Genomic DNA, 13,388 nt, shown 5'->3' on the forward strand with positions numbered 1-13,388 from the left:
ATCTTCTGTTTATTTCCCGACCATTCTACGTTGAACCACTTTTAACTGTTCGTTGGCACTCTGTGTGTTTTGTCGTTTAGCTCCTCAATCAATGTACAATTTAGTTTTAACCAACTTGTGCTGTTTCACATTCCCTTGTAATATCTCATGCTTACTATTATTATTTTGTGATAAGCTAATACGGTATTCTGTCATGCAGATGCTACCACCTATTGCTACAACCTTACTATGCTACCAAGTTCTGCATCTCTGCCCTTTGAACATGAATCAAATAAATCAAAAAACACACTTTGGCTCACTCAAGACTAACATTCATTAAAAAAAACATCTATAATAAAGTGGCCAAATAAAATACATGTTATTTTCATTACCCTACAGCTCTACAATTTTCTGTAAATTCATTTGATTTAATTATATATCTGTCATATTTCCTCTCAGACCTTTGTTGATGATGAAAAAATATATTTCAAGCTTTCCTCACTGCTTCACTTGTGGAGTTGTGTTAATCACTACCTGCTTTGACAGTGTCATAATGATGATTGTAATTTAAAAAAGGGCAGCTCTAACTGAAGCTTCAGTGCCTCTGTCACGAGCTGTAATCAGATGTTTCCGTTCCAAAATTACCCTTTTGAACAATGGCACAAGCCACAAAGTCAAGACACTTACTGGTAAATTGGCACAGTTGAAACTGTTAGAATATTAGCCAAGCTTCAAAGACAATCTTAAATCTATTCAAACAACACTTAAGCTCAATTTAAATTTGAATTCTCAGCTTGGCTTATTTTATTGTAGAGATAATCTGCTTCCCTTGGTGGTAGATGTCTAGAACTTGTGTTGGCTTGTTTGCTTCTGTACCAGCTACATTATAACCATGATATTGCACATTCCCCTCTGTGTTGCAACCTTCAGCTTCAGACCCAATGGCTGCCACCAGAACACAGGAATGAAACCTCCCCAGAGGAGGTTTGCAAACCTCTCTCTTGCTCCCATGACACGCATTGACATATTATCTGGGGCCATGTAAAAAAAAAAACAGCCCAAGTCAAGAGTAAGAATAAGGAAATCCTATTCTCAAAGTCTTTCTAGACCTATGGTGCCCCCTTTATCTGCTGTTTTCTTCTGAAAAACAGTGCAAGGCCAGTGTCACTAACCATCTCAGAGCAGTACACTACGGTCAGTATATGTCCCTCTGAAGGGGTAGTGCATTTCTTTTGGGTGGCACACCAAGGGAAGGGTGTGTTCAAAAAGAGCCAGTAAGCAAAGTTCTTAAGAGCGCTCAAAGGATGGGCCCACGGTGCTCTCCAAGGACAGTTGGGAAGAGTGCCGGATCAACGGTGCCATTGTGGGGTCCACCATGGACGAGGTGGGGAAAAGCTTGTACCAGCCAATCACCATGCTCGTCAAATCCAGCTCCTCCAATAAGATGCGGGCGACACCCATGAAACATTTACGATCCATGCGTCCGTAGTTTCCCCAAACAATCACCTGTTGGAGAAATAAAATGGGAATGTCAGTGAGACAAACAGAGATGCTATTTACTGCAGGACAAAATAATCAATGACCATAATTGATTTCCTCTGGGACTCAGTAGACAAATCACCTCTACTAATTTCTCTCAATCTTTGGAATGAAAGATTGTTTCCCTGCCTCGGCATCCATTACAAATATGGTTCCTCCTCAACCTCAGGTTTCCAGAGGACATTTTGCAGAGGGGCTGGGTTCTGTTTAAGCCTTTTAATGCTTGTTATGACAGAAAGGAGTAAATGTTCTCCTCTGAAAATGTTATTTCAGATGAATGTTCAACATCCCCTTTCCTCTCTAATACCAGAAAACCAGGCAGTTTATCCCTGTGTTCCCATGCCAAGTCTCCTAGAGGCAGAAATGTGTCTGAACAGAATGATAAGGAGGGAGGTGCAAAGATCTAATTATGCAGTGATAGGACACCAAATCATTGCTGGGATTATTCACAAGCTGTCGAGTAAACAGTGACTGTTTTGAAAGGCTATTAACCTCTCTGTTCTGTTCTAACTGCTAGGGCATGACTTTAGTTAGCCATATCCATGCAGAGCCCCTTTGTGGCTTCAATAGAGAAACTAAACTTGGGATATATAGAGCCTGGCTCAAATGGATAAGGCTATCAAAATATGAAAATAGGGCAGTCACTATACTTTATTCTTTCTTTGGCACAGTCACTAATGTATGTCGGTGGAGTAAACTCAGCATGCCTTCAGTCCTTCCATTGTGCTTGTTCTCATAGCCGAGTGGGCCAGCCTGATCCCATACTAATAGAAACCGATTTTGTGTGTCTGTACGGCCACAGGTGTGTGTGTGAGAAGTAAACAGGAAGAAGGTGGACTTGTATATCAGGCTTCCTGGAGCAATCGTACAAATGAGCACTTTCCATCATCTGATTGCACCTTTGGGGCAAGGAATTTGTTCCACTGGTAATGGTAGATGGTAGATGACTCTACACTTATAGATATACTTTACATGATGTTGTCTTTACATCTTCATAGGCTAGTCTACATAATTAGAAAACAACACTAGTTAACATTAGCCCGGTGTCCTGCATTTGAGGTTTTCGTCAACAGGAGTAAATATTCAGAGATATCTTTGATTGCCGCAGTCACTGCCGTTGTAATTATCGTAGAGACTGCCAGGGCCATGTTCATTGGGCACCAAGCGGAAGAAAACAGATGGAAAAGGGGAAAACTACCTGGACCTGGATGCTCATGATCATTTTCTGTTTCAAAACATTTTTAAACGTTTTCAAATGCGTGCCCTTATGAACATGAAACTGATGAACATCTACGTATATGGAGTGAATGGTGACTAAAGTCTGTTTTAACTTACCTGAACGACTTTCGCCTGTGGACTCTCCGAGAACACCAGCACTTGGTTATACAGAGGGTCCAGGGATTTCCTAACTGACTTTGTCTTCTTTTTTGCAACACAGATCCCCTTTTCAAGTAGGTACACTTTAATGTAAGCCGCTGGCAACAAGAGAAGACAGGTATTATTGCATTGTGTGTCTCTAGGGAACGCATAATACCTCAAAGCAATCAGATCACACAGATACGCTTTTCATCCCCCATTTCAGATTACAAGATTAAAGATTAGACTTTGACATCTTGAAATCTACCATGAGGAACAAGGTTTACAGTGTCTCAAAAATTGTTTTGTTTCTTCCCCCACTGTAGCAATATATGGTTTGTTTTGAGTACTGATTGGATATCATCTCCCAGAGAGCTAAAGGGATTAGATGATGGTTGCAGCTCCTTGCTCACCTGGAGGTCCTTTGGATCCAGGTTTCTGTGTGAGTCCTCTGGCCTGCACAATCTCCACCTCCAAACCACCATTTCGCTCCAGCAGGCCTATTTCAACATCACCTGGATAATTATAAACATATCTATGACTATAGTCACTCACACTCACAAACTTTACTACTATTGAATGTTGGCTGTATGGTTCATACACATTACATCATTTTAATGCATTTCCTAACTCATGAAACCACAGAAATCTTTTTACTTTAAGACAAACAATATATATTTTGAGCATGTGGTGAGGTGTGGCCCCTTCTGTCCATTACTGCACAATATATCTGTCCAGTTAAATAAAGGTTAAATAAATAAATCAAATCAAATCAAATTTAAGGGACCTCTTTTGGCTCCAGAGCTTACTCAAGCACAGCGTTTAGTAACTCTCACCCAATGATGTTGTGGCTAATGTCTGTCGCCCAACAAACTGTGCAGGGCCCATCCCATCTAGGAAGTCACTGAATTGGGCGTCAGAGGCAAGGCACATCCCACTGTAATTTAGACTGGCAAAAAGGAGAAAGAAAAATAAATGGGAGAAACTGTTAGCTTTGCTTCTCTAAAGAGCAATCCTAGTTAGGCTTTATTTAATAATGCTTGGTTTTACAGCTCTCTGCCAGGTAGTTATGTAGGAATTACATAGTTAAAGCAGTAATTACCTAATAATTGTATAGGAATTACATTTTGGTTTCTTTGAGATTCAGTGAAACAACTTTTGTTGAATTCTTAGTAAATACTTTGTAAATAAAAGATAAGTATGAGTAACCACCAGTGTTACCCTTTATTTTACAAATTGTTACCATTTATTTTACAGTACTGTTTCAGTAAGAATTTGCTTGGTGTTTATTAAAGACCTCTTACGGATCAGACCTTTTTTTCAATTTTTGCCTAAAATGACATACCCAAATCTAACTGCCTGTAGCTCAGGACCTGAAGCAAGGATATGCATATTCTTACCACCATTTGAAAATAACCACTTTGAAGTTTGTGGAATTGTGAAATTAATGTAGGAGAGTATAACACATTAGATCTGGTAAAAGATAATACAAAAAATATCTCTGGGACCCACAGGATGACAAATAAGAGCAAGATTACTGAATGTAAGTACATTATTTACCTTCAGAGGTGAATGTATCAAACCAGTTGCCGTGATAACAGTTTTTTGTTGTTGTGTACTCTCCTCAAACAATAGCATGTTATGTTTTCACTGTAATAGCTACTGTAAATTGGACAGTGCAGTTAGCTTAACAATAATTGAAGCTTCCTGCCCATATAAGACATGTCTATGTCCTGGGAAATGTTCTTGTTACTTACAAGGTCATGCTAATCACATTAGCGCACATTAGCTCAACCGTCCTGGTGGAGGGACACCGATCCCGTAGAGGTTAAGACATCTACTTTGTGCATGACACAAGTCATTTTTCCAACAATTGTTTACAGACAGATTATTTCACTAAAATTCACTGTATCACAATTCCAGTGGGTCAGAAGTTTACACACACTAAGTTGACTGTGCCTTTAAACAGCTTGGAAAATTCCAGAAATTATGTCATGGCTTTAGAAGCTTCTGATAGGCTAATTGACATAATTTGAGTCAATCGGAGGTGTACCTGTGGATGTATTTCAAGGCCTACCTTCAAACTCAGTGCCTCTTTGCTTGACATCATGGGAAAATCAAAAGAAATGAGCCAAGCCCTCTGAAAAAAATTCTAGACCTCCACAAGTCTGGTTCATCCTTGGGAGCAATTTCCAAACGCCTGACGGTACCACGTTCATCTGTACAAACAATAGTACGCAAGTATAAACACCATGGGACCACGCAGCCATCATACCGCTCAGGAAGGAGACGCGTTCTGTCTCCTAGAGATGAATGTACTCTGGTGCGAAAAGTGCAAAACAATCCCAGAACAACAGCAAAGGACCTTGTGAAGATGCTGGAGGAAACGGGTATAAAAGTATCTATTTCCACAGTAAAACGAGATCTATATCGACATAACCTGAAAGGCCGCTCAGCAAGGAAGAAGCCGCTGCTCGAAAACTGACATAAAAAAGCCAGACTACGGTTTGCGATTGCACATGAGGACAAAGATTGTAATTTTTGGCGAAATGTCCTCTCGTCTGACGAAACAAAAATAGAACTGTTTGGCCATAATGACCATCGTTATGTTTGGAGGAAAAAGGGTGAGGCTTGCAAGCCAAAGAACACCATCCCAACCGTGAAGCACGGGGGTGGCAGCATCATGCTGTGGGGGTGCTTTGCTGCAGGAGGGAATGGTGCACTTCACAAAATAGATGGCATCATGAGGGAGGGAAATTATGTGGATATATTGAAGCAACATCTCAAGACATCAGTCAGGAAGTTAAAGCTTGGGTGCAAATGGGTCTTCCAAATGGACAATGACCCCAAGCATACTTTCAAAGCTGTGGCAAAATGGCTAAAGGACAACAAAGTCAAGGTATTGGAGTGGCCATCACAAAGCCCTGATCTCAATCCCATAGAAAATTTGTGGGCAGAACTGAAAAAGCGTGTGCGAGCAAGGAGGGCTACAAACCTGACTCAGTTACACCAGCTCTGTCAGGAGGAATGGGCCAAAATACACCCAACTTATTGTGGAAAGGTTGTGGAAATCTACCTGAAACGTTTGACCCAAGTTAAACAATTTAAAAGCAATGCTACCAAATACTAATTGAGTGTATGTAAACTTCTGACCCACTGGGAATGTGATGAAAGAAATAAAAGCTGAAATAAATCATTCTCTGTACTATTATTCTGACATTTCACATTCTTAAAATAAAGTGGTGATCCTAACTGACCTAAGACAGGGAATGTTTACTAAGATTAAATGTCAGGAATTGTGAAAAACTGAGTTTAAATGTATTTGGCTAAGGTGTATGTAAACTTCCGACTTCAACTGTAAAATGTCTGTTAAAAAGCATATGATAATTAGCTTTGAATAAAATGACTATATTTTTCCTTCTTCACCCCCCCTCACTCAACCACAGCGATTGGAGAGGCACCTGAGCTCTTATACTCAGCTCATCCCCTTTTCCTTTGTATTTTATTCCGTCAGAGAGAAAATGCTGCCAAAAATCACACATCAAGTAATTCCCTTAATTCTGCCTCCAGGCTGGTGGTTTAGCTGCTCCTCAGTGCTGGCCTGCCGCCAGAGGACCACTCTGTGCTGCTTCCTGCCATAGACAGGCCGCCCAAACTCCAGCCTCATTGTCAGACACCATTAAGCCAAAGCTGCCGCTATTATATAAGAGCACTGAGTTCCACTGCACCAATACAGTGGCAGTTCTCTATCGAATGTTTAATTGACATGAACCCACAGGGGTTTGCCTTGAATATTGGAGGGGGTAAGGCTGATGTTGTGTTGAAGGGAGGTGTATGAGGAGGGCATTTGTTATCGCTTTACTAGGGGTGGCCATTGCTATGTTTAGATGTTGTCATTGAATAACTCAGCCCATTACAGGACATGGCAACTAACATACTGTAATAAAGTGTAATGCAGTGTGTGTTGTTGTGGCTCCCAGGTCAGTGTTACAGACTGCTGACATTGTGACTGCATATACAATTATTGTTCTAGGTTCACAAGTGCATTTGATTTTACTGTGGTATTTACATTTCACTATATGTACACCTTTGCAGCTTTGAAATCTATTAAAACATGTACCATCCCAAACATTGGTACCCAGTTTGTTTTTGTTGAAGTACCAGAAATGTGATGAATTGTTACCACTTAATGAGTTGGACGCAAAGGATATAATTTTGCCCCCAGACAAGGCCCAAATCCCCGTCATTCACATGAAGAAAATAAGAAAATACAGGGGGAGGAGATCAGGGTGCTTTGTGAGAATTCGTCGGCGAGTGGGTAACCGCCTCTACCATCCGTTCTATTATCCAACGTGCAATCACTGGAGAATAAACTGGATGAGCTCCATTCGAGACTATCCTACTGTCATGACATTACAATCATTCATCTGATGACTGTTATTTATTTTATCAACTAACTATGTTTAATTGATGCTCTATTCAATTAAACATAAACACACATACACACATGGTATAGGTTATCGATTACTAACGTGATACAATGAAAACAGGTCCCTAGTGGACTAACAAAAGCATGACCGTTTGCTTACACAAAGGGAAACGAGGGGTAGGTAAGGAGAGGGAGAGACAAAGTGAGTCAACCTATTGTACATACACCACCGTTCAAAAGTTTGGGGTCACTTAGAAACGTACTTGTTTTTGTAAGAAAAGCACATTTCTTGTCCATTAAAATAACATCAAATTGATCAAAAATACAGTGTAGACATTGTTAATGTTGTAAATGACTATTGTATCTGGAAACGGCAGATTTGTAATGGAATATCTACACAGGCGTACAGAGGCCCACTATCAGCAACCATTACTCATGTGGTCATCACTCATAGCGATCATACACTGTTTACCAGGGGGCAGGGCTACCGACGTTAAGGCTAATCTGAAGATGGTGCTGGCTAAAGCTAAAACTGGTGAGTGTAGAGAGTATAGAGATATTGTTATCCACGTCGGCACCAACGATGTTAGGATGAAACAGTCAGAGGTCACCAAGCGCAACATAGCTTCAGCGTGTAAATCAGCTAGAAAGATGTGTCGGCATCGAGTAATTGTCTCTGGCCCCCTCCCAGTTAGGGGGAGTGATGAGCTCTACAGCAGAGTCTCACAACTCAATCACTGGTTGAAAACTGTTTTCTGCCCCTCCCAAAAGATAGAATTTGTAGATAATTGGCGCTCTTTCTGGGACTCACCCACAAACAGGACCAAGCCTGACCTGCTGAGGAGTGACGGACTCCATCCTAGCTGGAGGGGTGCTCTCATCTTATCTACCAACATAGACAGGGCTCTAACTCCTCTAGCTCCACAATGAAATAGGGTGCAGGCCAGGCAGCAGGCTGTTAGCCAACCTGCCAGCTTAGTGGAGTCTGCCACTAGCATAGTCAGTGTAGTCAGCTCAGCTATCCCCATTGAGTCTGTGCCTCGACCTAGGTTGGGCAAAACTAAACATGGCGGTGTTCGCCTTAGCAATCTCAATAGGATAAAGACCTCCTCCATTCCTGCCATTATTGAAAGAGATCGTGATACCTCACATCTCAACATAGGGCTACTTAATGTTAGATCCCTCACTTCAAAGGCAGTTATAGTCAATGAACTAATCACTGATCATAATCTTGATGTGATTAGCCTGACTGAAACATGGCTTAAGCCTGATGAATTTACTGTGTTACATGAGGCCTCTCCTCCTGGTTACACTAGTGACCATATCCCCTGGGCATCCCGCAAAGGCTGAGGTGTTGCTAACATTTACAATAGAAAAATGACTGCGTTTTCGTCTTTTGAGCTTCTAGTCATGAAATCTATGCAGCCTACTCAATCACTTTTTATAGCTACTGTTTACAGGCCTCCTGGGCCATATACAGCGTTCCTCACTGAGTTCCCTGAATTCCTATCGGACCTTGTAGTCATAGCAGATAATATTCTAATTTTTGGTGATTTTAATATTCATATGGAAAAGTCCACAGACCCACTCCAAAAGGCTTTTGGAGCCATCATCGACTCAGTGGGTTTTGTCCAACATGTCTCTGGACCTACTCACTTGCACAGTCATACTCTGGACCTAGTTTTGTCCCATGGAATAAATGTTGTAGATCTTAATGTTTTTCCTCATAATCCTGGACTATCGGACCACCATTTTATTACGTTTGCAATCGCAACAAATAATCTGCTCAGACCCCAACCAAGGAGCATGAAAAGTCGTGCTATAAATTCTCAGACAACACAAAGATTCCTTGATGCCCTTCCAGACTCCTTCTGCCTACCCAAGGACGTCAGAGGACAAAAATCAGCCACCTAACTGAGGAACTCAATTTAACCTTGCGCAATACCCTAGATGCAGTTGCACCTCTAAAAACTAAAAACATTTGTCATAAGAAACTAGCTCCCTGGTATACAGAAAATACCCGAGCTCTGAAGCAAGCTTCCAGAAAATTGGAACGGAAATGGCGCCACACAAAACTGGAAGTCTTCCGACTAGCTTGGAAAGACAGTACCGTGCAGTATCGAAGAGCCCTCACTGCTGCTCGATCATCCTACTTTTCCAACTTAATTGAGGAAAATAAGAACAATCCAAAATGTATTTTTGATACTGTTGCAAAGCTAACTAAAAAGCAGCATTCCCCAAGTGAGGATGGCTTTCACTTCAGCAGTAATAAATTCATGAACTTCTTTGAGGAAAAGATCATGATCATTAGAAAGCAAATTACGGACTCCTCTTTAAATCTGCGTATTCCTCCAAAGCTTAGCTCTCCTGAGTCTGCACAACTCTGCCAGGACCTAGGATCAAGAGAGACACTTAAGTGTTTTAATACTATATCTCTTGACACAATGATGAAAATAATCATGGCCTCTAAACCTTCAAGCTGCATACTGGATCCTAAATCCAACTAAACTACTGAAAGAGTTGCTTCATGTGCTTGGCCCTCCTATGTTGAACATAATAAACGGCTCTCTATCCACCGGATGTGTACCAAACTCACTAAAAGTGGCAGTAATAAAGCCTCTCTTGAAAAAGCCAAACCTTGACCCAGAAAATATAAAAAACTATCGGCCTATATCGAATCTTCCATTCCTCTCAAAAATGTTAGAAAAAGCTGTTGCGCAGCAACTCACTGCCTTTCTGAAGACAAACAATGTATACGAAATGCTTCAGTCTGGTTTTAGACCCCATCATAGCACTGAGACTGCACTTGTGAAGGTGGTAAATGACCTTTTAATGGCGTCAGACCGAGGCTCTGCATCTGTCCTCGTGCTACTAGACCTTAGTGCTGCCTTTGATACCATCGATCACCACATTCTTTTGGAGAGACTGGAAACCCAAATTGGTCTACACGGACAAGTTCTGGCCTGGTTTAGACCTTATCTGTCGGAAAGATATCAGTTTGTCTCTGTGAATGGTTTGTCCTCTGACAAATCAACTGTACATTTCGGTGTTCCTCAAGGTTCCAATTTAGGACCACTATTGTTTTCACTATATATTTTACCTCTTGGGGATGTCATTAGAAAACATAATGTTAACTTTCACTGCTATGCGGATGACACACAGCTGTACATTTCAATGAAACATGGTGAAGCCCCAAAATTGCCCTCGCTAGAAGCCTGTGTTTCAGACATAAGGAAGTGGATGGCTGAAAACTTTCTACTTTTAAACCCGGACAAAACAGAGATGCTTGTTCTAGGTCCAAAGAAACAAAGAGATCTTCTGTTAAATCTGACAATTAATCTTGATGGTTGTAAAGTTGTCTCAAATAAAACTGTGAAGAACCTCGGCGTTACTCTGGACCCTGATCTCTCTTTTGACGAACATATCAAGACTGTTTCAAGGACAGCTTTTTTCCATCTACGTAACATTGCAAAAATCAGAAACTTTCTGTCCAAAAATGATGCAGAAAAATTAATCCATGCTTTTGTTACTTCTAGGTTAGACTACTGCAATGCTCTACTTTCCGGCTACCCGGATAAAGCACTAAATAAACTTCAGTTAGTGCTAAATACGGCTGCTAGAATCCTGACTAGAACCAAGAAATTTGATCATATTACTCCAGTGCTAGCTTCCCTACACTGTCTTCCTGTTAAGGCAAGGGCTGATTTCAAGGTTTTACTGTTAACCTATAAAGCGTTACATGGGCTTGCTCCTACCTATCTTTCCGAGTTGGTCCTGCCGTACATACCTACACGTACGCTACGGTCACAAGACGCAGGCCTCCTAATTGTCCCTAGAATTTCTAAGCAAACAGCTGGAGGCAGGGCTTTCTCCTATAGATCTCAATTTTTATGGAATGGTCTGCCTACCCATGTGAGAGACGCAGACTCGGTCTCAACCTTTAAGTCTTTACTGAAGACTTATCTCTTCAGTAGGTCATATGATTGAGTGTAGTCTGGCCTAGGAGTGTGAAGGTGAACGGAAAGGCTCTGGAGCAACGAACCGCCCTTGCTGTCTCTGCCTGGCCGGTTCCCCTCTCTCCACTGGGATTCTCTACCTCTAACCCTATTACAGGGGCTGAGTCACTGGCTTACTGGTGCTCTTTCATGCCGTCCCTAGGAGGGGTGCGTCACTTGAGTGGGTTGAGTTACTGACATGATCTTCCTGTCTGGGTTGGCGCCCCCCCTTGGTTTGTGCTGTGGTGGAGATCTTTGTGGGCTATACTCGGCCTTGTCTCAGGATTGTAAGTTGGTGGTTGAAGATATCCCTCTAGTGGTGCGGGGGCTGTGCTTTGGCAAAGTGGGTGGGGTTATATCCTTCCTGTTTGGCCCTGTCCGGGGGTATCATCGGATGGGGCCACAGTGTCTCCTGACCCCTCCTGTCTCAGCCTCCAGTATTTATGCTGCAGTAGTTTATGTGTCGGGGGGCTGGGGTTAGTTGGTTATATCTGGAGTACTTCTCCTGTCTTATCCGGTGTCCTGTGTGAATTTAAGTATGCTCTCTCTAATTCTCTCCTTCTCTCTTTCTTTCTCTCTCTTGGAGGACCTGAGCCCTAGGACCATGCGTCAGGACTACCGGGCATGATGACTCCTTGCTGTCCCCAGTCCACCTGGCCTTGCTGCTGGTCCATTTTCAACTGTTCTGCCTGCGGCTATGGAACCCTGACCTGTCCACCGGACGTGCTACCTGTCCCAGACCTGCTGTTTTCAACTCTCTAGAGACCGCAGGAGCGGTAGAGATACTCTTAATGATCGGCTATGAAAAGCCAACTGACATTTACTCCTGATTATTATTTGACCATGCTGGTCATTTATGAACATTTGAACATCTTGGCCATGTTCTGTTATAATCTCCACCCGGCACAGCCAGAAGAGGACTGGCCACCCCTCATAGCCTGGTTCCTCTCTAGGTTTCTTCCTAGGTTTTGGCCTTTCTAGGGAGTTTTTCCTAGCCACCGTGCTTCTACACCTGCATTGCTAGCTGTTTGGGGTTTTAGGCTGGGTTTCTGTACAGCACTTCGAGATATTAGCTAATGTACGAAGGGCTATATAAAATAAACTTGATTTGATTTGATTCCAATGGCACGTTGTGTTAGCTAATCCAAGTTTAGCATTTTAAAAGGCAAATTGATCATTAGAAAGCCCTTTTGCAATTATATTAGCACAGCTGAAAACTGTTGTTCTGGCCTTCTTAAGACTAGTTGAGTATCTGGAGCATGGGATAGATAAAGGCTCAAAATGGCCAGAAACAAAGAACTTTCTTCTGAAACTCATCAGTCTATTCTTGTTCTGAGAAATGAAGGCTATTCCATGTGAGAAATTGCCAAGAAACTGAAGATCTGGTACAACGCTGTGTACTACTCCCTTCACAGAACAGTGCAAACTGGCTCTAACCAGAAATGAAAGAGGGTTGGGAGGCCCCAGTGCAAAACTGAGCAAGAGGACAAGTACATTAGAGTGCCTAGTTTGAGAAACAGACGCCTCACAAATCCTCAACTGCCAGCTTCATTAAATAGTACCTGCAAAACACCAGTCTCAACGTCAACAGTGAAGAGGTGACTCCGGGATGCTGCCCTTCTAGGCAGCATTGCAAAGAAAAAGCTATATCTCAGACAGGCCAATATAAATAAAAGATTGAGATGGGCAAAAGAACACAGACACTGGACTTAGGAACTCTGCCTAGAAGGCCAGCATCCTGGAGTCTTCACTGTCTTCACTGTTTTGAGATATTGAGAGTACCTCATGTTAAGCTGTAGACCACACTATCTACCAAGAGATTTTTCACCAGTGGTGTAAAGTACTTACGTTTTTTGGGGTATCTGCACATTAATTTACTATTTATATTTTTGGAAACTTTTACTTTACCTTCACTACATTCCTAAAGACAATAATGCACTTTTTACTCCATACATTTTCCCTGACACCCAAAGTACTCGTTACATTTTGACAATAGTCCAATTCACACACTTATAAAGAGAACATCCCTGGTCGTCCCTACGGCCTCTGATCTGGCAGACGCACTATACACAAATGCTTCGTTTGTGAAT

The 13,388-nt window shown here is 41.9% G+C and overlaps 1 protein-coding gene across 2 annotated transcripts in view; it reads right to left on the reverse strand.

Annotated features, from left to right (window-relative positions):
• Positions 1–1,266: 1,266 nt before the first annotated feature.
• Positions 1,267–13,388, reverse strand: part of rims4 (regulating synaptic membrane exocytosis 4) — a 43,519-nt gene continuing 31,397 nt past the window's right edge. For both annotated transcript variants that reach the window (XM_039016703.1, XM_039016704.1), the window contains 4 exons: positions 3,711–3,823; positions 3,288–3,389; positions 2,854–2,993; positions 1,267–1,485 (listed from right to left, as the gene is read on the reverse strand). In XM_039016703.1, coding sequence (XP_038872631.1) covers positions 1,267–1,485; positions 2,854–2,993; positions 3,288–3,389; positions 3,711–3,823 — 574 coding nt within the window. The remainder of the gene's footprint in view (positions 1,486–2,853; positions 2,994–3,287; positions 3,390–3,710; positions 3,824–13,388) is intronic.

This window comes from Salvelinus namaycush, chromosome 20 (assembly GCF_016432855.1).
Source record: "Salvelinus namaycush isolate Seneca chromosome 20, SaNama_1.0, whole genome shotgun sequence".
Taxonomy (NCBI): Eukaryota; Metazoa; Chordata; class Actinopteri; order Salmoniformes; family Salmonidae; genus Salvelinus; species Salvelinus namaycush.